Here is a 26279-nt window from a genome sequence, read left to right as displayed (position 1 = left end):
ATACCCGCATGCATCAGGTTCTGCTCTGAGCAGGCGAAGGTGCCACCTCTGTCAATCGTGAAGGCCCATTCCACGAGGTCATAGGCTTCACCAGTGGCCTTCCTTGTGCAGATTCTGATCCAGGACATTTGCAAAACTGCTACTTGGTCTTCGATTCACACCTTCGCCTCCCACTACGCCCATTACACAGCAGGCTTGGGACAATGCCAGCTTCGTGTTGCAGACTGCATGTCTGTGAACTCTGAGTCCGCCTTCGGAATACTGTTTGGGAGTTACCTAGCATGGAGTGGACATGAGCAAGCACTCGAAGAAGAAAAAATGGCTACCTACCTTTTGTAACTGTTGTTCTTCAAGATGTGTTGCTCATGCCCCGCACTCCTACCCCTCTGTCAGAGTTGCCAGCAAGAAGGAACTGAGAGTGTGGGGGGCTGTCAGTGCCCCTTTATACCGATGCATAAGCGCAGGGCTCAGGGGATGCTAGGACTAGCCCTACAGATACTACTAAGAGAAAAATCTCCAGTAGCTGTATGCATGGGCCGTGCACACCTAGCTTGGAATGGGCATGAGCAACGCATCCAAAAGAACAACAGTTACGAAAGGCAGGTAACCGTTTTTTCTGTTTATATTTTCCCATTGATGAGACATGAGTGAATTCCCAAACATCTGTCCTCTTGAAGATGATGCTCTTGCAAGTGCTGTGGTTGCTGTATGTGAAATCTCTTTGTTTGTATACAGGAGATAGAAGGTATGAATCCCACAGGGCCTACATTTTCCTTTAGTTTCTGGAGTTGACTGATGATTTTTTTTCCAAGTAGAGGGAAAATATATTTTGATGTAGGTGCTGCTCCTCTTTTACGGATAGATCAATATCTGTTCACATTTTGTCATGATTGGTTAAATAAAGCCTCTTTTCACTAAATCCCAAGGACAGAAATTATTTCAGGTTATACAGAACTTCTTTGCAGTAGATTACCATAAACAGGCAATACAAGAAGTGAATGTGATAATAAAACCAAGCAACAGTATATACTAGAGCTGGTCAGGGGTGGGTGAGTGTGGGGTGTATGTGTGTGAAAAATTTCAACATGAATTTTTTTTTTCATTTTAATCAAATGTTCTTTGAAAATGTTCAGGTTTTTGTTGAAAACTGAAAATTTTCACATTTCAGTTACTGAAAACCCAAAAATGTTTTTGGTTTTCAATTGTGACCAAAAAAAATTTGAATAAAAACTGACATGTATTGTGAAAATGTCTTTTTTGCTATAAAAGCCATATTCCATCGAATACTTGTTCAATGGAAAATTTTCCATCAGGTCTATTACATATACAGTACAGTACAAGTAAAATGAAAGATCGATTTCTCCTGCTAAATTCTGACAGCAGCAGATACTATTATTAATTTAATAGTAGAAAACATGGTATTCATAATGTAATGTTCTCTTGTCTATGAATCTTACAATAATTTAAATCACAAACCCTTAATATTTCTGTCTGGCCATTCCAAGCGTTAGGAATTCCTATCAGTGTTTGATCTAAGTGCCTATTTTCTGAATAAATATTACACTGATAATTGTATATGTGTTGGTCACTTTAAATAGACCTCTGTCTGTGAAGGAGACACTTGCTCTGATTTCTAAGCAATCTCCAATGGTTGAAAAGACATTTTATTACCTCTTTCAGATTTTTCATGTTAGTACAAAACTTGACCTCATTAACTCATACCATCTGTGATCTAGGTGACTTATTCTCTCTTCTCAACAGGGGTGGTTACGTTGGTGGAGGGGACCTAACAAAATATTGCCAGTGTTTTTGAGACATTAATCAATTTAATGCTTTCTGTAAGTCTGAAATGTAACTGTATAAAAATCAGCTAGATAAGCAGCAGACATGATTCTGCCTTTACCCTCTCTCCCCCTCAAATCCTTCATCAAGAGGAGAGTTGGTCCTTTAAGAAAAATAGACAAATACATTCTGTGTTACCATCTGATTGGTAGTAAAATTATCCTTAGCTCCTTTTTATGTGTTTAAAAAACAAAACAAAACCAAAAAACACCCTGTCACTGCCACTGGAATCCACAGAGGCTCAAAGGTCTGTTACCACAGCTGCTAAACCAATAGGTTTGCTTGTAAAGAACTACCCGATAGCCATGTCACGCTGCATCATCTGGTAATGTCTACAAGGAGTTTCTAGATCAAGCAGAGGTAGATTGTAAGATTTTCATTGGTGGGCTGCTTAACTGTGAAGTAGTTTGATGATAGTTGTTCTGTTATGATAGATTACACATTATTAAATACATCTTTGAATGCAGATAGTATCTCATGCAGACAGCTCATGGTGTTTTACCAACAAGGGAAAAGATAACACCTTAGTTTAATAATAAAGCATTTTTTTAAAAAAATCAGAACATACTATTTAAAGACTGCCCTATCACAAAATTGATTTTTTTAAAAAAAATATAGTCACTTTCATGAAGTCCAGGCTCATAGTTTTTTCTCTAAATGTGTTTCTTCCATTGTGAGTGAATATGCATTTTTGCAAAAGCACAACTGTACACCACATTTGCACAGAACTTTAGAGATGATCAGGATTACACCAGCCACATATCATCAAACAACTACAACCCATGCTCGATGGGTACCACACTCTGGAAAAAAAAATCATCCCTGAACCCCCTCTTCTGGCCTTCAAACAACCCCCCAGCCTCTCCAAGCTCATAATCAGAAGGAAGCTCTCCTCATCCTTAAAGAAACAACACTTTCAAAAGAGAAGTGAAGGAGCTTAAATTCATAACTCTGGTAGACACTAAAAACCATGGCCTGAATGGATTTGTGGCTTATTACAATGATCTGTTATCCACTAACAACCCTCCAGCTGCTGTCCCCATCCTCTTTCCTTGCCTCCCTATGACTGGAGGGGTATTAATGGGCCACTTCACCTTGGCCTCTTAAAATATGTGTTAACTACTTATGCTAAGCATTCTGTTAAGATCCTGTATTCAGCAAGTGACACTTTGAGTTAGTTTCCCAGACATGAAGAAGAACTTTGTGTAAGCTTGAAAGCGCGCGCTCTCTCTCTCTCTCTCTCTCTCCCCCTCTCTCCCCAGCAGAAGTTGGTCCAATAAAAGATATTACCTCACCAACTTTGTCTCTCTAACCAGCCACATCTGACAGTCTTACATAGACGTATTGGAACCAAGAATCAAACTGTAACTTTTACCTAACCACATACTGTTTTGCCCCTGGACTTGACCACTTTATATCCTTACGCTGGTCTAAATTACATTAGTGTGTGCAATTTTACTGTACAAGGTTTAGAAAAGTGGAGATTTGGCCTTAAATTGTGGTTTGTGCCTTTCTACAGCCATTTTACATTCAGTTGGCATAGATGTGAATGTTTACAAAGGGAAAAAGGTGACAGAGAATCAGGCTTTGTGTGCACTAATTGGAGAATGTTCTCTTCCCCCTCCCTCTACACTTCCATGGGCAGGCAATTTAAGGAACGGCGTTTTCAAAAGCACTCAGCTGGTCTAACTCAGCTCCCACTGAAGTCAAGGGAAGGATTGCTGTTAACTACAATGGGAGCAGTTAGGCTGTCACATTGCACTTCTGCAGATCCTACCCTAAAACTATAATTCTAATGTATGTGTGGATGGTATGCTCAGATGTGTGAACCTGGGCATGTGTGGCCTAGACAAGAAAGAGGTGCAAGTGGTGGATGGGGAACTCTGTGTAGAGAGGTTTGGGAGCTGGTGATGATCAGGATTCAAAGGCGCCGACTCTGTGGGTGCTCCGGGGCTGGAGCACCCCTGGGGAAAAATTAGTGAGTGCTCTGCACCCACTGGCAGCCAAGCTCCCCTCACCTCCGCCCCACCTCCTTCTCCCCTCCCCGAGCGCACTGCGTCCCCGATCCTCTGCCTGCCGCCCAGCGTTTCCCGCCCAGCCCCCGCCAGAAGCTGTTTGATGGTGTTAGCAGGCTCCAGTAGGGAGGGGGAGGAGCGGGAATGTGGTGTGCTCAGGGGAAGAGGCGGGGCCAGGGCTGAGATTTGAGGAAGAAGTTACAATAGGGGCAGGGAGGGGGCAGAGTTAGGGTGGGGACTTTGGGGAAGGGGTTGGAATGGAGGCAGGGCAGGGGTGGGAAGAGGCGGGACAGGGGTGGGGCCACATGGAAGGGGTGGAGTGGGGGCAGATCCAGGGGCAGAGGGAGGGTCGAGCACCCAGGAGAAAGTGGGGAAATCGGTGCCTATATCAGGATTAACTGCTGAAGTCAATGGAGATACACTGGTATAAAATCAGTGTAACTAGAAAGACTAGGTCCTAGATTTCTCTGGTATGGTTTACATGCTGCATATGTGAATTGTACTTGCCACCTTGTATATGAAATGTATTTTTATCTCAGTCTAATTTATTTGAATTTCAAGAGGCTTTCTGGAAAAACAAGCATCGATCTATCTGAAGAGCTTCTTTACTGAAGAGCTAGTATTTTACATGTTCAGTTTTGCTAAACAATTCCCAGTTCCTATGAGGATTTAGAAAATTATTTGGAGACATTTCACACAAAACCACAACCATGCTTTACTTGTTTATCAGTGGCCCGGGGTTTGAGATTCTTGTTCACAAGCTTTACCTAAACAACACAATAGGTATTAGCCTGGTAGTTTTACCATCAAAATGGAAGAACAAGCAACCATATATGTTAATTTGTATATGGTATGTATTTTCTGTAAGAAAGACATAAGCACCCATACGAGCAAGTATTTCTAATTTTGTGTATTTTCATCCATCATGGTTGTAAGAGACTGGACACATACATCTATTTGATAAATATGACATAAGGGAGGTAGTTTTAAGTATTCATGCACAGCTCTGAGCTGTAATCTAATAAAAGACATTAATGCAGTTGCTTAGAAGTCAGGGTCATGACCCATGATTCCTTAATTCAAAGACAAAAAAGATTTGCAATTTTGAGACCAGTAATCTTGAGGCATCTGTCTATCAAATCTATCAGTTTAAAAACTAAATGTCTCTAAGTGTTTACTTTGATAAGGCCAAGATTTTCAAAAACAGGAGCCTAAAGTTAGACTGCTAAATCTCATAGCTAGACATCGACCTGATTTTTGCAAACAAGGCTGAGCCCCCAGTTGGGCTCCCATTGGCCTCTTTATGTTTTGTAAGAAGAAAGTTTTAAATCCTGTTTCTTTTAGCACAGATGTTTCTATTTATGCCCAATATACTTAAAACATGTAATACTAAATCACTTTGATGTTAATTACATTGTGATTGTCTCATCTCTAATTTATCTAATCAGTACAAAAAATACATAACTTTGCTGCCATGATTGGTGTAGCTTGGACTCATGCTGCATTTAGACAATCTGGATTTATAACGCTAGCAATCCTAGACTCAAGTGAAGTCAGATTTGTCATCTTCCCAGCGACCTTCTGTTTGTTAATAGTTAGCAATGTTTTCCTTTGTTTTATGCTCTAAATCTTTCCATCTTTTAATTTCTTCAGTGTCTCCATTGTTCTTTCCAATTACACTTATTTTCTTTCCAACTTTTTACTAGATTTTAATATATTTTTTTTTCCCTGCAGATTTTCTAGAGGGGAGGTTGCATCAAGCGCCATCTTCTTTTTCCACATTATAAATGTTCTCTTCTCCAAATATGTTTCTTGTAATAGAAACTTGGTTAGTTTTTTTTTCCATAGTGTGATTGGTTTTGTTTTGAAAAAGCAGTTCTTTATAATGCGAGGTCTTCCTCCAAGACCAAAGCTTTTCTTTGAGTGCTTGCTCATGTTGATTCCATTCTAGGTGTGTGCGTGCCCACATGCACAGTTGTTGGAGACTTTTGCCTTAGTGGTATCTGTAGGGTTGGCTGTGGCACCCCCTAGAGTGCCACACTAATGGGTCGGTATATCAGGTGCCACCGGTTCTATGCCCCCTCAGTTCCTTCTGACTGCCTGTGGTAGTTGGTCTGAGCACCTCTCTCCTTTGCCATGCAAGAGGTCAGACGTTCTTTCCTTTTCGACTTCATGTTCCAACTGTAAATAGTTTTGTTTATTGTAGATTAGTTAGTAAGTAGCTGTGAAGTACTGTAGTTAGTCAGTTAGGACATGCCCCAGGCACAGGGTTTTAAGCCCTGCTCTGACTGTAATAGGCCTATGCCTGTTAGTGACCCGCACGGCAACTATCTAAAGTGCCTAGGGGAATCCCACATTAAAGAAAAGTGGCGCATCTGTAAGAACTTTCATCCCAGGACACAGAAAGAACGCGGCGTTTGTTTGAGGGCCCTCCACATGGAGGCCGCTCTTGACCCCGCCTCAGGGCTGGCCTTGCAAGATGCAACACCCAGCACTTCGGCCTCAGTGTGTAGTGCACCCCTGGCACTGGGCTTTGCCCAGCACAGACCCCTTCACCAGTGCCCAAGAAGAAGCCAAAGAAGCGAGATCTGGCACCAAGCAAGAAGGACCAAGGGGCATTGGGAAAAGGACTGTTCGGAACGCCCACCAACGCCGGAGCTGCAAGGTGGCACATCCCCAAGGGGACCTCCAACCCCCCTAAGGGATCCGCCACTGACACCAGGGAGCAGTAGGGGACCCATTGATGGTGGAGTCAATGCCTTCCCAGTTCCCAGAAAGCGAAGGACTATCCCACTGTAGCTGGCACTGCATGCAGCGATGGACCCAGCAAAGGCTCCCTACAAGGTCAAGCCAGCCATGAAAGCCTCCCAGAAGGCGAGTGAATGCCGCTGGTCTCCGGAGCCAAGGCAGAGCCCTTTATTGTCGTGCCCCGGTCTCCGCATCAGCCCAGGTCACCAGTTCACCACCACAGATCACCAGCACTGTGCTCCCGGTCTCTACCCTCATGCTGGGCCTCACCCAGAGGGAACCAACCATTGGTCACTGTATAGTTGGTACTGGTCATCTTCGCGCCAACCCTCTCCGCGCCAACAATTACCATCACCTACAGCATGGGGACGCTCCCCAACACAGTGCAACTCCCCCTACTCACGGCATTGGTCTGACTATTTGAGGCACAGGTCACCCATGGCGACAGTTAGCTGCCAAACTCAGGCATCGATGGCCCTACCCTGGTCAGACTGGGCTCCTGAGGTTGCATCCACCTCAGCGGTGCTGGTTATGTCGGACTCGGTGCACAAAGTGCTAGCCAACGCTGAGGTGGAGGGACAGGTGCCCACTCCGAGATCCCTTCCCCTGGGGGAGATGATGCTCCGGCCCTCCCCCGATGGTTCAGTTGTCGTCCTCCTCTCCAGATGAGGCTGTGGAGGGGCCCTCCTGTTCTAGCCCAACAGATGACTTTAAGGAGCACCAAGCCCTGCTTCAAAGGGTGGCCACTAACTTCGGCTTAGAAGCAGAAGAGATGGCGGAGCAATCAGACACTTCGGTCAATGTGCTCTCCACATCTACCACACAAAGGTCGTGTTTCTGGTGCATGAAGGGGTCCTAAAGATTGCCAAAACCCTCTGGCAAACCCCATCCTCAATTCCCCCCACTTCCAAGAAGGCTGATTAAAAAGTATTTCATCCCCGCCAAGGGGTTCGAATATTTTATACACCGACCCGCCCGCGGGGTCATTGGTTGTTGGTAGCCAATGAGAAGGACAAGCCAATGGCATTCTAGTTCCATCCCAAAAATAAGGAGGCCAAGAGACTGTACCTTTTCAGGAGGAAAATTTATTCCATGGCCAGTCTCCAGTTCTGAGTTGCAAACCACCAGGCTCTTTTGGGGCGATATAATTTTAACCTTTGGGACTCCCTCCATAAGTTTAAGGACTCCATGACCCAGGAGGTGGCCCAAGAGTTCGGGGCCCTCGTTGAGGAGGGTACTGCAGCGGCTCAGTACTCTCTCCAGATGGCCTGGGGTGCAGCCGATTCAACGGCTAGTGTGGTTGCCTCAGCAGTGGTCATGAGGTGCAGTTCCTGGCTTCAGACCTCAGGCCTATCCCAGGAGATGCAGTCCTCAATACAAGATCTCCCGTTTGATGGAGCTGAGCCGTTTGCAGAACAAACGGACGCAAGTCCGTACAGTCTGAAGGACACTCGGGCCACCCTCTGTTCCTTGGGGTTAAATACGCCTCAGTCAGCAAGGAAACAATTCCAGCTGCCCCCGCTGCCAAGGCTTTGGCAGGGATCTACAAGGAGAAGGGATACTAGTTTTAGTCACCGCTGCCCATCCTCCTCCCATTCACCTGCACAGCCTGGTCCAGTGAAACACCACGGGGGCCAGAAGCGGGCGTTTTGAGGGTGCACTCGAGAGTGATGCCCCAGTCAACTTCCTGAATCTGCCCCATATTTTCCTCAGCTGTCTCTATCCCTACCATTCGGCCTGGTTGTGAGTTACCTCGGACTGCTGGGAGCTAGAGACTGTCGCTGGGCCACCCCCCCTCCTATCCCTCCTCTTCCCCATCCCTCTTCAGGGACCCTTCTCATGAGCAACTCCTCGTTCAGGCGGTAGACAACCTCCTACAGCTGAGGGTGGTGGAGGAGGTCCCTCAGGAAATGAGTGGGAAAGGTTTCTACTCCCGCTACTTCCTGATTCCAAAAGCAAAATGGGACCCGAGATCCATTCTGGACCTGCAAGGACTCAACAAGTACCTCAAGAAATTGGAGTTTTGCATGGTTTCACTGGCCTCCATCATCCCCTCCCTGGATCCAGATACTGGTACACCACTCTCGACTTGAAAGACACTTATTTCCATATCTCTATCTTCCAGTGACACAGACAATTACTCGGTTTTATGGTGGGCCAGCGCCATTTCCAGTTCACAGCATTTCCCTTTGGCCTCCCCTCAGCCCTACAGGTATTTACAAAATAGCTGCTTACCTGAGGCGTCGGGGGGTCCAGGTCTATCCTTATCTCGATGATTGGCTCATCAATGGCAGATCGTGGAATCGAGTTTAGAGCAGTCTTGATCTACCTGCCAGGACCTAGGCCTGTTCCTGAATGAAAACAAATCGACCCTCATACCAGTGCAACAGATAGAATTTATCATGGCGGTCCTCAACTCCACACAGACTAGGGCCTTCCTTCTGGAGGCCCGTTTCCGAGCCATGTTAGATGTAATCTCCTGTGTAAGTGGTCATCCACTCACTACCACCCGCACTAGCCTAAGGTTTCTAGGACACATAGCTGCCTGTACTTACGTGATCCGTCATGCCCAGCTCCACCTCCAACCACTGCAGACATGGTTGGCATCTGTCTACATCCCCAAAAGGCATGACCTGGTAGTCAAGTTGCTGGACCATATCCCATCATCACTGGCGTGGTGGTTGGACCCCATATCAGTGTTGCAGGGAGTTCCCTTTGCGTCCTCGTTGCTAACTCTGGTTTCCGACACCTCGTACCTGGGCTGGGGAGCCTCCCTGAGCGAGCTCAGTACACAAGGCTGTTGGTCGGGGTTGACCGCTCCCTCCACATAAATGTCAGGAAGCTCAGGGAGGCTCACCTGGTCTGTCAGGCTTTTCGGTCCCACTTACAAGGCAAAGTGGTTTAAAGCCTGACTGACAACACCGCCACAATGTTTTATATCAACAAGCAAGGCAGAGCCAGGTCATCAACCCTCTGCCAGAAAGCCCTCTGTCTCTGGGACTTCTGTGTGCAGCATGCCATTCATGTTGTGGCAGCGCACCTCCCCGGCACCAGGAACGTATTGGCAGATTGCCTCAGCAGAGCCTTTTCGTCTCGCCATGCATGGTCACGCCTGCTCATTGGCAGGTGTCCTGGCCCACGTGCTAGTTCTGGATATCTGCAGGGCCACCACCTAGTCGTCCATTCATATGTTCATGTCTAACTATGTGCTTACCCAGTAAGCCCGAGACGACGCTGGCTTCGGTAGAGCAGTATTACAAGCTGTACATCTGTGAACTCCGAGTCCACTTCCAGGGATGATGATTGAGTCACCTAGAATGAAATCGACATGAGCAAGCACTCAAAAAAGAAAAAAACGGTTACCTACCTTTCATAACTGTTGTTCTTTGAGATGTGTTGCTTGTCTCCATCCCATTACCTGCCTTCCTGCCCCTCTGTCAGAGTTGCTGGCAAGAAACAACTGAGAGGGCATATGGCCGGCACCATCTGATATACAATCAAGGGGGCACCACGGCTGACCCTACAGATACTGCTAAGGCAAGAGTCTCCAACAACTGTGCTCGTGGGCATGTGCAAACCTAGAATGGAATGGACATGAGCACCCATCTTGAAGAACAACAATTACGAAAGGTAGGTAACGGTTTTCTCCTTTGCAGAGAAATTAAAGGCTACAATTCTATTCCGATTTACACATGCAACCCCACTGATGTCTCTATAAAAGGGGTGTGTGTGGAAGATAGGGAACTGAGGGGAGAGAGAGAGGTACAGGGGTTTGTGTAAAGCAGGAGTAAGTCTCCTGAAGTGGATTTATACTGATTTAAAACTGATCTAAGAAAGAAGATTAGAACTGTGATATCTTTAGTATGTTTCCTGTACTATGTATGTGAATTGAAATTTATATGTATAAAAGAGTGCAAGGTGGCTCCTCTGCAGTCAGCCAGGTCTTCTCAAGGGGTAATATGAATAAGAGCCTAAGTAAATTAATATAACATAAAAAGAGTAAACAGAAAGCTCCTTATGGTTGTGGGTTCAGCCCATTGCTATGTCCCCTGTGTGTGGAGTCCTAACTTCCAGCGAAATTCTTGCCCTTTTCTCCCCCAAACTGCCCAGCCACTCCTATTGCCCTTGAGCACCTGTAAAATGGGCAGGACAAGCTGTGATAGCATCAACACTCCACTGACTGGGAACTAGGTAGGTTCCCTGCCCTGACAGAGAGGCAACAAGTAAACCAGGTAGAATTTACACTATTTAAGGAATTTACACTATTTAAGAATTTAAGAATGTTTTGGCACATAAGTGATTGCCATTGGGTATTTATAGGCCACAGAGAGATATAGACTGTTTACTGTGTTTTATTTTGAGCTTTCTGTGGAATAACCTACATGGAGCATAGAATTTATTTTCAGAGAGTTTACAGAAAATGTGGTTTCCATTAACCACAATACAAAACCAATTAAGGGCGTGTTATGGAAACCTGCTTTTCATATGGTTTATCCATAAGCTTCCCCGAAAATTACAGGACCTAGTCTGTGAAGTCGCTACTCAGTCCGGCAAAATTCCCATTGACGTAAGAACTTCAGAACTGGACACTTTTTTTTTTTTTTAAGTTCATTGTTTGTGAGGAAATGGGTATGTTTTCTTGTATGTTGAAAATCACGCAAGCCACAAAAGTAAGATAATGATTTAAAAAAGCCACAAAGCATATAAACTCTGTGTGAAAGCACTATCCTTCACAGCGCACTTATCTAGTCACTGGTTGCACAGACTGAGCTACTAGCAGGATTTGTGCTGTATACCACATTGTGATTTGTTTTCTCTCTCAGTTTATGTGCATTGAAAATTAAAATCCTGGAGAAATATTTCTCAGTAAGGGCAAAACTTGTTACATGCTTGAAGTTAAGCATGTGCTCTGGTGCTTTTGCTGGTTGGGGCCAGACTGCACAGCACCTGACCGGAATACACTATACAAATAAGCCATCTATTCCCTGCATACTAGAGGTAGGGATTCAACAGTTGGAGGAGCTTCAGTACTTCTGTGACTCCATCACCTAAGTTTGGAGGACTGATTCTTCTCCTTACTTCCCTGGATCTGAGTGTATCTCCCAAAATGAACTAATGCTGTATGATTTGTTAAACCAAACTGCAACACTTTCTCCTCCTTAGCTGCCAGTAACAGGAATTACATTCTCCACTCTGAAAAATATTTGGACAGAAACATTATCTAAATCTCTATGAACTGCACAGGCACTTATGTTACTTATAGCATTAGTAGTTTCAAACTCCCTCTGGGCACACTGCAGACTGCTAAGCAGGCTGATTTATTCTCCTGGACTCCATTTATTTTTTAAATAGTTGTACTTAGTTTTAAAATTCAGTGTAAGTTCCTAAATAAATGCCATGTGCTATATAAATATAGATTTATCTCTGTGTACTTATGTGAGAGAAGATGTCTATTTAGGTCTATGTATTGTTTTTTTTGGAGGGTAGAACAGATGTGTGTGTTTGTGCATGCGTACACAAAGACTGTAAGCTCCAGAGACAGTGCAAAACTGCATGATAAAGGATTGAAAAAATGTGGGGAATTTGCCATTTTATTTCAGGAAAAAAGTGTATCCATTGGATATACTTTGATAAGCTCTATTTTTACATTAAATACCAGTACTACACTATGATTTTTTGGAGTTGTTTTTAAAAAGATGCAAAGATTTGTTGCGTAGTTTTCAAATTGAAACTAAATTCTTGTTGTTCTTCCACCACAATGCATTTTAACCATGGATGATTCTCACGGGACAAAAAAAAACAACATTGCAGAACAGGCTTATGTCAGAACTACTCTACCTTCTCTCACTAGGCTATTTAAACATTTAAAGTGACAGATCTTTAACATGTTTCTTCAATGCTCTTTAAGGACAAATTCCATGCTTGATGTTGTGGGCCAGCACAATATATCACTTTTAACCCTAAACAGCAGCTACACAGGGACTATAGGCAGAGCAGTCACCCTGGATGCTTGTGTCAAAACCAGATCCCCTGACTCAGTTGTTGTGTAGATGGGTCATCGTAACATAGTTGTTTTAAGTACAAACAAAAGATAAACCAAGAGTCTCATAAAATACCTTGGTAACTTTCCAGAAATGACTCACTAAACCAAATAAGGTGAAATCCTACTCCTATAGAACTCAATAGCAAAACTCCCATTGATTTCAATGGGACCAAAACGTCACCCCAAATCTCTTAATATAGAAGGCCTGATTCTCTACTCCATTACAATAGCTTTCTGCCACTGATTTTTGTGGAACTGTACAACTAGAGTAACAGCGTGATGAATGAGGCCTAGGAACTCTGAGTTTGTCAGAGACTGAACACTTGAGTAATGTTTAAGTAACTTTTCCTACTCCTTAAATGACACTTTGCGTATTGCACAACTTCAGCTATGAAGTCACAACAATGACTTCGTATTACTGGGTTACATAGAATTTGTATTCACTTCCTACTTACTGATATTTTATCATTTACTTTCTTTATTGTTTTAATTCAGAACACAAAATCTGATAGTTTTGTTTTCTCAAATAAATCCACAGATTCTGAAATTGAAACAATATGAAATTTTGGGCCAAACAAAAACCTCGCATGAAAGTGAATGACTAGCAGTAATTTGACTTTGAAAGGCCCTTTGTGTATTTAAAGCATTAAAAATGACCATTGACTGTAAATGCAATGCCATTTTTATTCATTCAGTCACTTGTTTTTTCTGCTATGCTTTTGGACTACTGTAAATGAAGGACTTATGTCTTCCCATATAAGGCCTTCGATTAAGTTAAGTTTGGGCAGGTTGTAAAGGGCTTTGAAGAAGAAAATAACTATATAAGAAGTTCTTGATATATGTCCTTTAAATGATTTATTCCAGTTAGATTATTGCAACCGTTACAAATAATCATGGGCTACAGTAGCCACTAACCAATAGTTCCAGTGAAAATACAAATGACTTGGTGATTCTGTACTTTTTTGGGAGAGCTTGTGATGAATAAGTGATTAGCCTTCTGTCATCAACTTTTTAAGAGGCGCTTTTTTCCACTGCCTACTCCCCAGAAAAATGTGGACGGAAATCCTGAGATTCTAATAGATAACTCACTTATCTTTATGCTTTAGCCTTTCATAGAGGAGAAAGGAAAGTACATTGGGATTTTGTTTTTGTACCTTTCACATTATGAAAAACAGACCCCCAAAACTGCTGTGTTTGAAAGACTGAAACAGATAATTAATTCATAATGGGTGTTGAAGTGGAAACTGTCAGGCCACAGCTTTCCCAGCTTTCACTTAATCATTTGAAACTCATTTTCTGTTGTTTTCACTGACTGCAATCCCTTAGAGAGAATATAAAACTTGCACCATCCAGCATGGAATTCCACTCACTTAATGACTTGCGCTCTGTGTTAACTCACTTTCACTCACTGTTGTCATTGCTTACAGGAAAAGCCATACCAGTGCTCTGAGTGCAACAAGGCTTTCAGTCAGAAGCGAGGCCTGGATGAGCACATGAGGACCCATACTGGAGAGAAACCGTTCCAGTGCGATGTGAGTTGAGCTTTCCCTTTTTCTTCTTGAATTCAACCCAGGAGTCAGACTTTATCTTCCATGAGAGTATTGGCCTATATGTATTTTCACTTTACAGTTATGTGTAACAGCATAAACTTACGCTGTTTTATGGTCTTTGATTGCTTAACTAATGAGATATCACTGAAGTAATTTTATGTAGCCTCTTTGTTCATCATTGCACACACTTATTTTATGGCTTCTATCCCTAAAAAGTTGTTTGCACCATCCTTAATGCAATTTGGATGTTGTGCAGTGCAAATTCATTACCATTTGAGGCATACCTTTTGTTCATTTATAAGGTCTTGACAAGTTAATAGCTGGAGATTAGCCTGGATGCGAATATCATTTACTATATTACAGTGGAATCTGAATGTCTATAATATATATTTTCCATATAACGGTTGCTGAATAACTGGAGTGCAAATTCAGAATTTCCAGTTTCTGCTGATCAAAATCTGAATTGAAACTGATTTTACTTTGGCATGTGGTCACCTTGTTAAATGATCTCTAAAAGTTATGCATTTTCGGTAATGGCTGGAATGCAGTTATATATTTTTATAATATATCACTAGCATGCTCTTTGCGATCTGTAACGTCCCATCTTATAAATGGTGTAGAGTCCCTGTGTGTGGAGTTTGCAGAGAGAGTGCTGTATTGCTCAACTTTTGAAAATTGATAGGCATCTAAATGGTTGGAATATTCTTTGGAAGGGTTTTATGCTGAAGTACTAAATGCCTGGATTTAATAAAATTCATTACTCAGTGGTTTTAAAAAAGCACGCAACATTAATTCTGTGGTTTTTATCCTTTTGTGAATAATTCACAAACAGACCATGACTTTTACAAATTTATTCCTTATTCTAAAGTGCTCAACAAATAGTTTGTGAGCAAGTTTCAGATGACTCAGAACTAGATATGTGAGCTGTGTGATAGCTCACCTAAGAGCTTCCCTACATGGTGCATTAGTCCACACCAGAGGAGTGTAAATTCCAGTGAATACTAGAGTGTTGTGTGTTAACTGGCCTGTGTGGAGCCTACTGGTGTGCACTCAAAGTTCTCCAGCGCATGTTAACATAGTCCCATTTCAAACACTACTACTGTAATGCACGCTAGGGAACTTTGAGTGCACACCAGCATGGTCCACATGGGCCAGTTAGTGTGCGACATGCTAGTGCTAGAATTTACACCCTTCTGGAGTGGACTAAAGCACTGTGTCAACAAGCCCTCAGTCACAAGGCTCTGTTTGCTGATTAGAATGATCTGGCCTTTACAAAGTACTTCTGATTTCCTTTCATCAGTAAATAAATACACTTTGTTTCTTGATTAAAAGGATTTCCATCACCATGCCTGAAATTAACTTTCCATAAACTTCGACACTGATGGGTGCTTGGCGGACAGAGCCTCACGCTCTGGTTGACTACAAAATAGATGAGTTAGGCTCCATCAAGCTAAAGATCTCCTTCATGTCCCAAGCAGTGAGTGAGTTGGAGAAAGGGAAGAAGCCCTCCAACAGTAGTAATAAATGTTTGAGGGCTTCACCATCTCTGGCTAGCAGTCAGGAACAGGAGCACTTCCAACTCCTGGTCCCCTTCTGCAGTAGTGGTCAGGGTAAGAGAGCACCCCCCCCCCCCAATGATCACAGGGCTTTAAATAAAAGTTGTGCTCTGAGTGTTGGGAGTTTCTCACCCTAAACTCCTTGACTGGGCAATGCATAGGGGTTATTTCAGGGTTAAAGTGAGGATAACTCCCATGGGGATGTACAGACCCTATGTGGAGAGAGAATTTGTGGTACCCAGGAAATAAGGAGCTCATTTACATGAGCTTTAACCCATAGCCACTCCTTAGCTCCCTGATGTGGTGATTCCCCCCGTTTTTAGCCCTGATTTGGTCAGGTCTTGCCCCTTGTATGTACTGGCCCAGCACAGAGTCAGCATGTGGGACTTGCTGTGGTTTGTGTGCTCAGAGACTGTGTATTTTGGTCTGGATGAGACTGTTATTCTGTAAGACAAAATCCTTATAGAATTGTGGGGAAAATTATAAGAGCCATGGTTAGCCATCACTAACCAATTTGAAACCGTAGTATGATCTTATTAAATATACAGAAACAGAAGTGAGTCCATATTGAATACAAAAATATTTTCTGGGCCACCACAATTTGCATTAACAGCAACATCTCAGGTAGTACACACATCTACAGATATTTAATCCCTCTTACTGGCTCATACAATATTCTGTTGGAGCAATCCTACTCCAGTTTATACAGGACTTCCTTAAATTTAGAGTCACTGTCGATGCTTTCTACAGCTTTCAGATTGCTGTACTTCCTCTCAATCTTTTCAGCCAACTTGCAATGTCTGTAATTTTCCTATAATGGCTGAGGCTAATGTCATCATCCGTAATTATATGCTTGGCCTGCACACACCTTTAAAAATATCTATTTGCGGAACCTTTTTGGAGTATTATGTGGTGATAGAAGCAAAATGGAAAAATTCTGTCGTGCTGAATTAGAGAGGATAGAGAGTTTTCCTTCCAATTGGAGTCCCAGCTGAAGATGTTACAAGCATAGAAACCAAACACTAGCATTGGTTAATCTAGTCCAGTGTTTTGTCTCACACGCGGTCTAGTACCAGAGTCATTAAAGGAAGGTGTAAAAAGCTCAAAAGTGGATAATCTGCCCACAGAAGTTTCTTCCTGACTCCCATCAGTTATGGGTTGGTTTATACACTGAAGCATGCAAATTTATATTATTTGTAATTTGTTTAGTCCTATCTAAGGTAATAGTAGATATTCTCATTAGCTGGTTTAAAAAAAAAATCCTACTAAGCTCTTGACCTCAAAGACATCTTGAGTCAATGAGTTCCACAGGTTAATTACGCATTGTGGGTTTTTTGTTTTTTGTTTTAAATTCTTTGATCAGTTTTACATGTCTTACCATTCACTTTTAATTATGTCCCCTTGTTGTCCTTTTTTTATAGGAAAGGGTTAATAGGAGTGCATGATTTTACTCTACATCATTCATTATTTTGTATACATCTATTATGTCCCCTCTTATTCTGCTTTATCTGTGAGCTAAATAGTCTCTTTTTTTTTCCAGTCTGTCCTCATGAAGACTCTCCATGTCACTAATCATACTTCTTGCTAGTCTCTGGACTCCTATTTTTGATGTATGTTTTAAAGGCATTAAAGCATCTGGGATAGAGTAACATATGCTCATTAAGTCCTTTTTATACTGTGATTTTGTATATGCAGGGATGGACTGAGATGTTATATAGGGCCAGTTCTGGCAAATCCTTACTTAGGAGGTTAGTCCAATAGAGCTACAATAGTTGCAGTGATTGGGCCAGTAAAAAAAATCCTTTTAAACGACAAATTTAGTTTTTTAGTTTCTTTCAGTGACAGTTCTGTGATCATATTGAGAGAGAAAAAAGTCTTGTAATGAATGACTGATTTTTCTTACCTGGTATCAAGAGCAGTAATAATGACTATTCAGTGCCTTTTAAATAAACTCTTTATTCTACAAAAAGAAAAGGAGGACTTGTGGCACCTTAGAGACTAACCAATTTATTTGAGCATAAGCTTTCGTGAGCTACAGCTCACTTCATCGGATGCAACTTATGCTCAAATAAATTTGTTCATCTCTAAGGTGGCACACGTCCTCCTTTTCTTTTTGTGGATACAGACTAACATGGCTGCTACTCTGAAACCTCTTTATTCTAAGTGTCAAGCTTTGCCATTGTTAATACTAATGACTTTAGCATTTAGCACCAGGAAATGCCTCTAGTGCCAAAGGGTTAAACAAGATCAGGTTTCATCTCTTGAAGTAAAGCATTTTTATTGGCCTCATGAAAAGGCTTCATTTGCCCCTAACAGAAATAATTGATGCACCTTTACCTTTGAAAATGCTCCTTGGATGTAAATATTCTTTGCCTTCTGGAACCAGAAATAAAAACAGCAGCTTCCCCTCCTTTCTTTTTTTTTTTTTTTCCCTAGGAGCAAATGTGATGGATGTTATGGTATTGAGCTTTAGTAAGTCAAAGTAATCCGTGCACTACTTTTGATTAGTGTATTACATTTATTTTGAAATCTGCTTAGTCTTTAATCTAAAATATTGTCAAAGTTTTTGTTTTAATGACTTCACCTTCATAAGGGTAACGGTTCAAAGTTGAATCCTGCACAGATCTCATTAATATTCGTGGAAATCAGCTTCCCACATACTACAGTGAAAATCTTAGCATGTCATCTACTAAAAAGGTGGACTAAACTGGAATTGAGATTGTTTTAAATGATATCTGTCCTCTGAAAATATGCACGGTTTTATCAAAAAGACAAATGAACTGTAGTTGCTTTTATAGGTAACAGATGCTTCTCTAGGAGCAAGAAGGGCACGCATTGCCTATCCTGGTTTATTTCCAGTATGATACAATCTCTTCACACTGTTCTTTCAGGTGACCCTAAACATACCTTTGTGATCAGATGTCACCATCCTCCACACTAAAAGCATTGATCGTTGTAATGAGATTCAAGGTTCAAGTGAGCATATAGTAGGACTTTGTAAATCAATACAGTGTTACAGGTTAATTACAAAATTGAGATAAAAAGCAAACTCTTTAAAACAATTTTACAGTTACGCAGAAAGCATCACAAGAAGGGTCATGTATTCAAGTAATGATTGTTATAACGTCTGGTCTCTGTTCCTTTCCAAAAAGATAATAATTAGAACGGTTTAAGGGCTTGAAGCAAAGCCTGGAACACGTAATGCTAGATCCTGTCATTGTATGACCACTGAAAATGAAATAATGTGTCCTTAATACAACTGTAATAAGCTTTTTAATGTAAAAATATAGAGGAATTATTCTGGAGTTCTAGGCCTTGATTCAGCATTACATGGGAGGCAGTGTTGCCTAGTGGAAAAAGCAGTGGTCTGGGACTCAGGAGACATGGATTCAATTCCTAGCTCTGCTACTGAGCATCTGAATGATCTTGCCCCCTCTGTGCCTCACTTTCTCTATCTGTGGTAATATAAATGGCTTCCTTTGTAAAGCACTTTGAGATCTACTGATGAAAAGAGCTAGGTGTTATTACTTAAGCATGTGCTTGTGTGCTTTGCTGGATTAGGCAATTAAATTGTCAGCTTTATCAGCCGAGTTCAGAAACCTTTTCCTTCAGCATTCCATGGTGCTTTTCTACTCCAGAACTGCTTTTCAACCAGTCAGAAAGCTTTGTTGTCATAATGTGATTTTTACAATCTGTAAACATAGTAATAATCAGGAAATGATGCATTTCATTTTGGGTGAATTACATTTGCAGTTTCAAGCAATATTTCTGACTGGTTAATCTTATTCTTAACACTGCTACATTTTGTGGCCTCATTCTAAGGTTTAATCTTGGTAATGCACTCTTATTTTTGTATGGAATTTTGCGATGTTGCCATTATTGAATTTCAAGAGGAATTAACATTGGATAACCTGTGTCTGTAAGCAGTTTATCCTTCTCTTATGGCAGACAATCTGCCATTGTTAAGCTGTCATCACTGTATAATGGGGATTCATTAGAAATTACTTACTCAAAGGTGAACTTGACATACTGCATTCTATTCATGGAGGTATTCACATTGGTTATTGTACAGTATATAGGCTGTGTGTGCATACAAATATATGTATGTATGTAATGCCTGTGTGGGCATATACAATGTGGATTTCATGGCTGTCATGATTATTACAAAAATAGCCATTACATTTGACATTTTTAGATTTGTGTATGTGCATGCGTTTCAGCAGAACATGATGGTCACAGCTGGACAAACTTTACTCAAGCCTTAAGAGCTACAAGATTACTTCCTGGGTTGTATGGGAGTGTAGGAGAGAGCAAGAGATCAGCAAAAGCCACTGCACCAACATAAGACCAGAGCAATGGCCTCTATAAGTAACTTTTATATTCAGAAGGTCATAAGGTTCTCCTGTTGCCTGGGGTAAAAGGATAATTGCTTGATCACCACATTTGCTATTCAGAAGTCAGCACTGTTACGTCATCTCATGTGTTTAACGCTGCCCCATTGCAACAGCATATGTACTGTTCTGTTTGTTTGGAAAAAGGAATTTATTTTGGATACAAAATATTGCCTTTGACTATTGCCCTTTTCTCTGACTGTCCTATGACTTTTCCGTAATTGGCATAAAGCCATTACATTCCAGGTCAGAATAACCTATGTAGATAAACGTCCTGGACTGCTCAGATTTAGTTTTATTGAGTTCGAAGGGAGCCGCACCATTTGAAATGCAGCACCAGCACTAGTTAGCACAACTACAGCTTTAAAACTCCACCTCTCTTGCTGGTGAATTCCACTGCTACTACCAAGGTCCCATACTTATAAGACACTCTTTTCCTGCGGGAAAGGTGGATGTCTGTGATCCCTGGACTGCAGCTGTTGTTACAAGAGTGCAACAAGTTTAACTCTTCAATCATCACAAGGACATACTTGATTAAAAAAAAAAAAGTTACCACCTAAGAAATCCATACACAAATACCAGTGTACCAAGATGAAAGTCAGTAGGTGAAAATATACCTGCAATCTTTCAAAACAACTATTCAGCTATCCTACATACAGAAGAATAATTTTGAAAATGGGTATGCAAAATCGATACCCCTTAAAATGGTGTCAACAGAATTTAACAATTCAGCTTAGATATAAAGTGGTGGCATAAAGCCTAGCATGGTGGAACACCCCACTCCACCCCCCGGCTCATCATCATCACTCCCATAATTGCGTTGGTCGTTGGGGCACCATCACTGATGAGCAATAAACCAATTGTCTCCACCCCTGACAATTGTGTGTCAGTGCATGAGTCTCCACGAAATCCATTCCTGTCCACTCTTTTATGTTTTCAATTGATCTCTTCTTCTTCTCTTCCCCTGTACTGTCCCTTGGAGGATGATCTTAGATAGGCCAGATGATCTTGTTACATGGCTGTAACACTTCAACTTGCGCTTCTTCAGGGTCGTCAGGAGGTCTTCATATGACCCAGCACATTGGGTGAGGATGTTGTGGATCTCTTCATTAGTGACGTGGTTGAAGTAGCAGATGCCCAGGATTTTACGGAAGCATCTCATCTCTACTACCTGTATTTTCCATTCAAGTTCTGCTGTAAGGATCCATGTCTTGCATGCATACAGAAAAATGAAGATGACCAATGCATACAGCAGTTTCAGTTTGGATTCGAGGGAGATGTTCTTATTCCTTCAAATTGGCTTTCGCTTTGCCACTGTTGCTGCTGTTTGCACAGTTCTTGCCCGAATTTCTGCCTTGGATTCTTCATCAGTGATGATTGCCCGCAAATACATGAATGGTTTCACTGTCTCCAGCTCTTGTCCACTGACACATGAGCTGATCCCATCACGTTTGTTTGTCATCAGCTGCACTGATTTCCATGCCATATTTTGCGGAGGTTTCATCCAATTGTTTCACAAGTTTTGCAAGGTCATCTTTGCCGCCTGCCAGGCCATCAATGTGATCAGCGAACCGAAGATTTGAGATTGTTTGCCCCCCCAATGCTGACTGTGCATATGTGATCTTTTAGGGCATCAGTCATTATGCAGCCACCAGAAAAATGGACATACTAGTGTCTTAGACAGTCCAGATTCAATAGAGGAGGATGACTTTCCAATACTATGTGAAGAAGTGGAGACAGCTGTGAAATCAATCAAGAACGGAAAGGCTACAGGTATTGACAACATCCCAGCCAAATTGATGAATTTCGGAGGAGAAATAGTAATAGATGTACTCAGCAAGATATGCAACAAGATCCCCATGGACACTAATCATCACTCTGCCACAACCTGCAATTGTGTCAAAATTACCAGACCATAAGCTTAATTAGCCATCCCAGCAAAGTGATGTTGAAAGTCATATTGAACAGATTGAAGCCACAAGTGGAGAATATCATTGCTGAAGAACAGGCTGGCTTTCATGCTGGAAGAAGTACCCCAGAACAGATTTTCAACCTTCGTGTTCTATGTGAGAAGTACTACAACACCAGCAGGACATCTACCACATCTTTGTTGACTTCAAGAAGTTATTTGACACAGTATGGCACGAAGGTCTCTGGGCAACCATGAAGTAGTACAGTGTTTGTCGTAAGCTTATTCTTACCATTAAACAACTGTATGCCAAGGCCAGCAGTGCAGTTCTCGTCAATGGCATAATAGGAAAGTGGTTTCGCACCTTCTTTCACCCACACTGTTCAACATCTACTTGGAGTGCATAATGACTGATGCCCTGATGTCCTCTTCCCCCCACACCCCCTGCTACTACAATATAAATAATCATATTGGGAGCTTACTTTAAGACCTTGTCTGTGAACGACATTTTTGTACCATGGCATAGCAAGTGTACTCTAGGCCACCATTATTCTGAGATCAAGGCCTGGATTATCTCTATATGTATTTTAGCACAATGTTTTTGCAACAACTTTCTATGAAATTAAAATAAAAACTTACCATGTCTCTGTTTCTCTGCTTTGTATTAATTCATTCCTTTTCTCCTCTGTCTGACACTATTTCCTCAGTCTTTGTCTATTTTATTGCCAGTTAACTTTCCTTTTCTCTATTTCCATTCTTTAAATAGCTACCATCATTCCCTTTGTTCTTTCACTCCCCCTATTAAATTCTATTTTCCTCCTTTCACTTCATCCTTATGTAAAAGTCCTCTGAAGTTTGATAAGTATAGATATGATTCTATAGACATTACTCTTAAAAATATACAATAGAGAATTTATTATTCCTATTATAATTTTTTTTAATATTTCTATGATAATCATGCCCAAATGCATCAGTAAGGTTCAGACCCCCAGTGTGTGTGTTTTAAACTGACAGTGTCCCTTTAACAGAAATATATAGGGAGCTTTCTGTTGTGGCCACCTTCATTTTGTTCTGCATGTTACTGTTCCTCTTCACTAATATAAGCACAGCATTGTGATTCTACTCCACGTTCATGCACACAAAGTTATTTCATGAGGGAGAACAATCTTCTTCTGACAGACATTCACAGCAGTAGCACGAAGAATACAGAAATTGCTGACAAAACAATGTGCTTTCTGTACAAATGTTCTTTTGTTTCAGGTTTCCCAACAGTGAAAGTCCTTCTTTAAAGTACATACATTTGAAAATTCAGTGCTCTTCCTCCACCTTGCCTCTTGATATGCCTACAATAATTCTAATTTGGTTCCCAAGTGCTATGAAAAGCATTTAATCAATCATTATAGTTTAATTCTGGGCAAGCAAACAGTCAGGGCATACAGTGAGGTTTTTCTCGTTTGCTGGCTATGGGAAAGATCCTGTAACTTACATTTAGGAGTATTTTTTCTTGACTAGTTGCAGAGACATGAATGCACTTACTTGTATACTACTACTCAATATGAGACAGGGTTACAGAATCAGAACCTAAGTTAAGGGAACATTGAATGAGCAATAGGCTACTTAGTGGATTATTCCCTATTAGTATATTTTTAGGTTCAAATTCAGCTCCCAGTGCCCAACCCAAATATCTGGAGAGGAAGATTGGCAGATATACAGGGAGGCAGGAAGGAGAAATCCTCTGCACTTCTTCCAAACCATGGAATGAGTGCAGAGCCACTCTGTAGAAGCTGTGCAGGGTTGAGGGGAAGGAATGGAAATAGTACCATGTGACTAATATGACCAATCATGACTGACTGACAGTTCTTATTTCAGATGACAAGTGAATACATTGCACGAGCTATACAAAGAGTTTAAAATTCATTGAGTGAAGGCAAATAAATAATTTGGAAGAAATTGCCGTCTGACAGTCAATGTGCAGAAAAGCTAAATTTGTCAACTAACTTTTTTGTTCAGTTATTAGATTGGGCTTGGTCTATGAATTCACAATATGCAAGACATAAATTTAAGGCCTAATTTTGCAAATATGTACACATGTGAGTACTTCACCCACATGAGCAGTCCTGCCAGCTTCAGTGCAATTCTTTTGAAGAACTTGGAAGCCATTGACTTCAATACGACTATGCATATGAACAAAGTAACAAGTTCCTCAGTGCTTCCAGCAGTGTGGTGTTTTGTTTTGTTTTTTTTTAAATGCCCATGTTGCCAACTGTTAACCTAAGAAAACAAAGATACAAGAAACCGAGCAATATAACTTAAAGGAAGCTAGGAGTTCATCTTTCAAAATCTTAGCTCATGTTTTCAGTTTTGCAAATACATAATGCAATGATACATGAGTTCCTAGCATTGATTTAAAATAAAACTTTCAGGTTTTTTGAAAATTTATTGATTTTTGTCTTGTTTTCCCTGCTTTAGGTTTGTGATTTATCCTTCAGCCTGAAGAAAATGTTGATCCGACACAAGCTAACTCACAACCCCAATCGTCCAATGGCTGAATGCCAGCTTTGCCACAAGAAGTTTACAAGAAATGACTACCTCAAAGTGCACATGGAAAATGTCCATGGAGAAACTGACAGCTAACCATGGCTTATGCAAGAAAAGTGTGTCTAGTGTTCAAGAGTGTTCCATCTGTACATGTACAAACTCCAGACTTCTCACCTGATGACTGAGCAGAGTCAGGAAAAATAACTGTAATGTGTTCACAATCTTTTTTCCATTTTGCTTTGTGTTTATGTTACTAGAGTTTTTTTAATCAAGTAAAACACTGTTTGAAGATAAAAGAACTTTTCTTTCTCTTATAAGTTAAACAATTTTATTTGCAGCCTTGGTACCTTAGATCTTGGTGGTGTTATCCTGAAATTTTGGATGTAGATCAGTGTATCTAAAGCTTCTGGAGCACAGGAAAGCCAGTTGGATAAATTCACTTTCATCCTGACTGACCAGTGATCCAAGCAAATTTTATTCAGATATTAACACCACGCTTTATTAGAACATAGTTTCTTCATACTTTTAGTGCCTTTAATCATTAGATAAAATTGACTAACTTTGTGGCATCTCGAGATGAATTTAATGTATGGTACAGAAACTGCAGGAGTCTTGACTCTCACGCACTTCATCAGCAAGAAAGGCGTAACTTCTAGTTGCCATTGTGTGAGACAAGTCAAGAGCAAAGGCTGTGAACGATTAGGTTTAAAAAACATATTAATGCCCAGAGTTGTAACTGGCAGGGCCAGGAGGGAAAAAAACCTGGCTTCTGCAGATACAATTGTCTGGTTAAGGCAAAAAATGTGTATTCAATTTACTGGGGGAAATGCTGTTCCCTGAGGTTTTATCCTGTGGAAATCAGCTGCCCTGATTATTCCCCTTAAATGGCTTTGGTTTTCATAAAACTGTTAATGAGCACCAGGAAAAAAATATTGCATACAACTGGGTAACATTCAAATTCTCCCAGATGTTAGATTAAGATTTGTATTCCACAGTTCTTAAAAAGAATTCTCATATGTTATCCGTGTATGCTACTGTATAACAAAGAGCTCATTTTTACCTAATGAGACTGTGAAAAGCATAACTCTAGCAGTAGATTGCATTTGAGGTCCTATACAATTCCTCAGTAGTCTTCACAGTTAAACATTAGGGCTCTGTCTCTGTGTTCACATTCATTTTAGTTTACGTGGACCAATACTGTTAAGAATAATTTGTAACTATACACCTTGCTCCTGCTAAAAGCTTATTTCAGTTGCTGATGGGAAATGTTGTAAACTTCCTCCTGGACTGCAAGTGACCAGACAGACACTGGATGGATGAGCAAGAGGAAACAGAAGGTGAAATCCTGGCCCCACTGAAGTCAATGGTAAAACTCATATTTGACTTCACTGGGGACGGTGAATTTCAACCACTGTTTCCATTCTGGAAGGAAATGAGGGGGCCAGAAGCATCATCTTTTCTTTCTCTATTAATAGTCTTTTATTTTGGATCCTATTCCACGGGATAGCCTACAGTCAATTCTCAAAACTGAAGAGAAAATGTGTAGTTATCAGTAACATTATTAATTTTCACAAATGTGAACAGAACACAACATGGGTTCCTATTGGAACTCAAAAGAAAGCATATCACTAATAAGTGTGTTCCGAAGAAAAGACTATTTCAGGGGGTTGCCCACATTTCCATAGTC

At 41.2% G+C, this 26279-nt stretch overlaps 1 protein-coding gene and 1 long non-coding RNA gene across 3 annotated transcripts in view; one reads left to right on the top strand and one right to left on the bottom strand.

The window, feature by feature from the left end:
* The window catches only part of PRDM5 (PR/SET domain 5), a 131922-nt gene extending 106951 nt beyond the window's left edge, over window positions 1-24971 (top strand). For both annotated transcript variants that reach the window (XM_074950019.1, XM_074950018.1), the window contains 2 exons: window positions 14076-14180; window positions 24524-24971. In XM_074950019.1, the coding sequence (XP_074806120.1) occupies window positions 14076-14180; window positions 24524-24688 (270 nt within the window). In that variant the 3' untranslated portion in view covers window positions 24689-24971. The remainder of the gene's footprint in view (window positions 1-14075; window positions 14181-24523) is intronic.
* LOC141985819 (uncharacterized) lies at window positions 7702-9900 on the bottom strand. Its single transcript, XR_012639026.1, has 3 exons — window positions 9820-9900; window positions 8841-8956; window positions 7702-8148 (listed from the first exon to the last, which is right to left on the bottom strand). It is a non-coding gene; the product is annotated as an uncharacterized LOC141985819 (long non-coding RNA).
* Window positions 24972-26279: the final 1308 nt, after the last annotated feature.

This window comes from Natator depressus, chromosome 4, assembly GCF_965152275.1.
Source record: "Natator depressus isolate rNatDep1 chromosome 4, rNatDep2.hap1, whole genome shotgun sequence".
In the NCBI taxonomy this organism is placed as follows: Eukaryota; Metazoa; Chordata; order Testudines; family Cheloniidae; genus Natator; species Natator depressus.
This window is presented reverse-complemented; position numbering and strand designations above follow the sequence as displayed.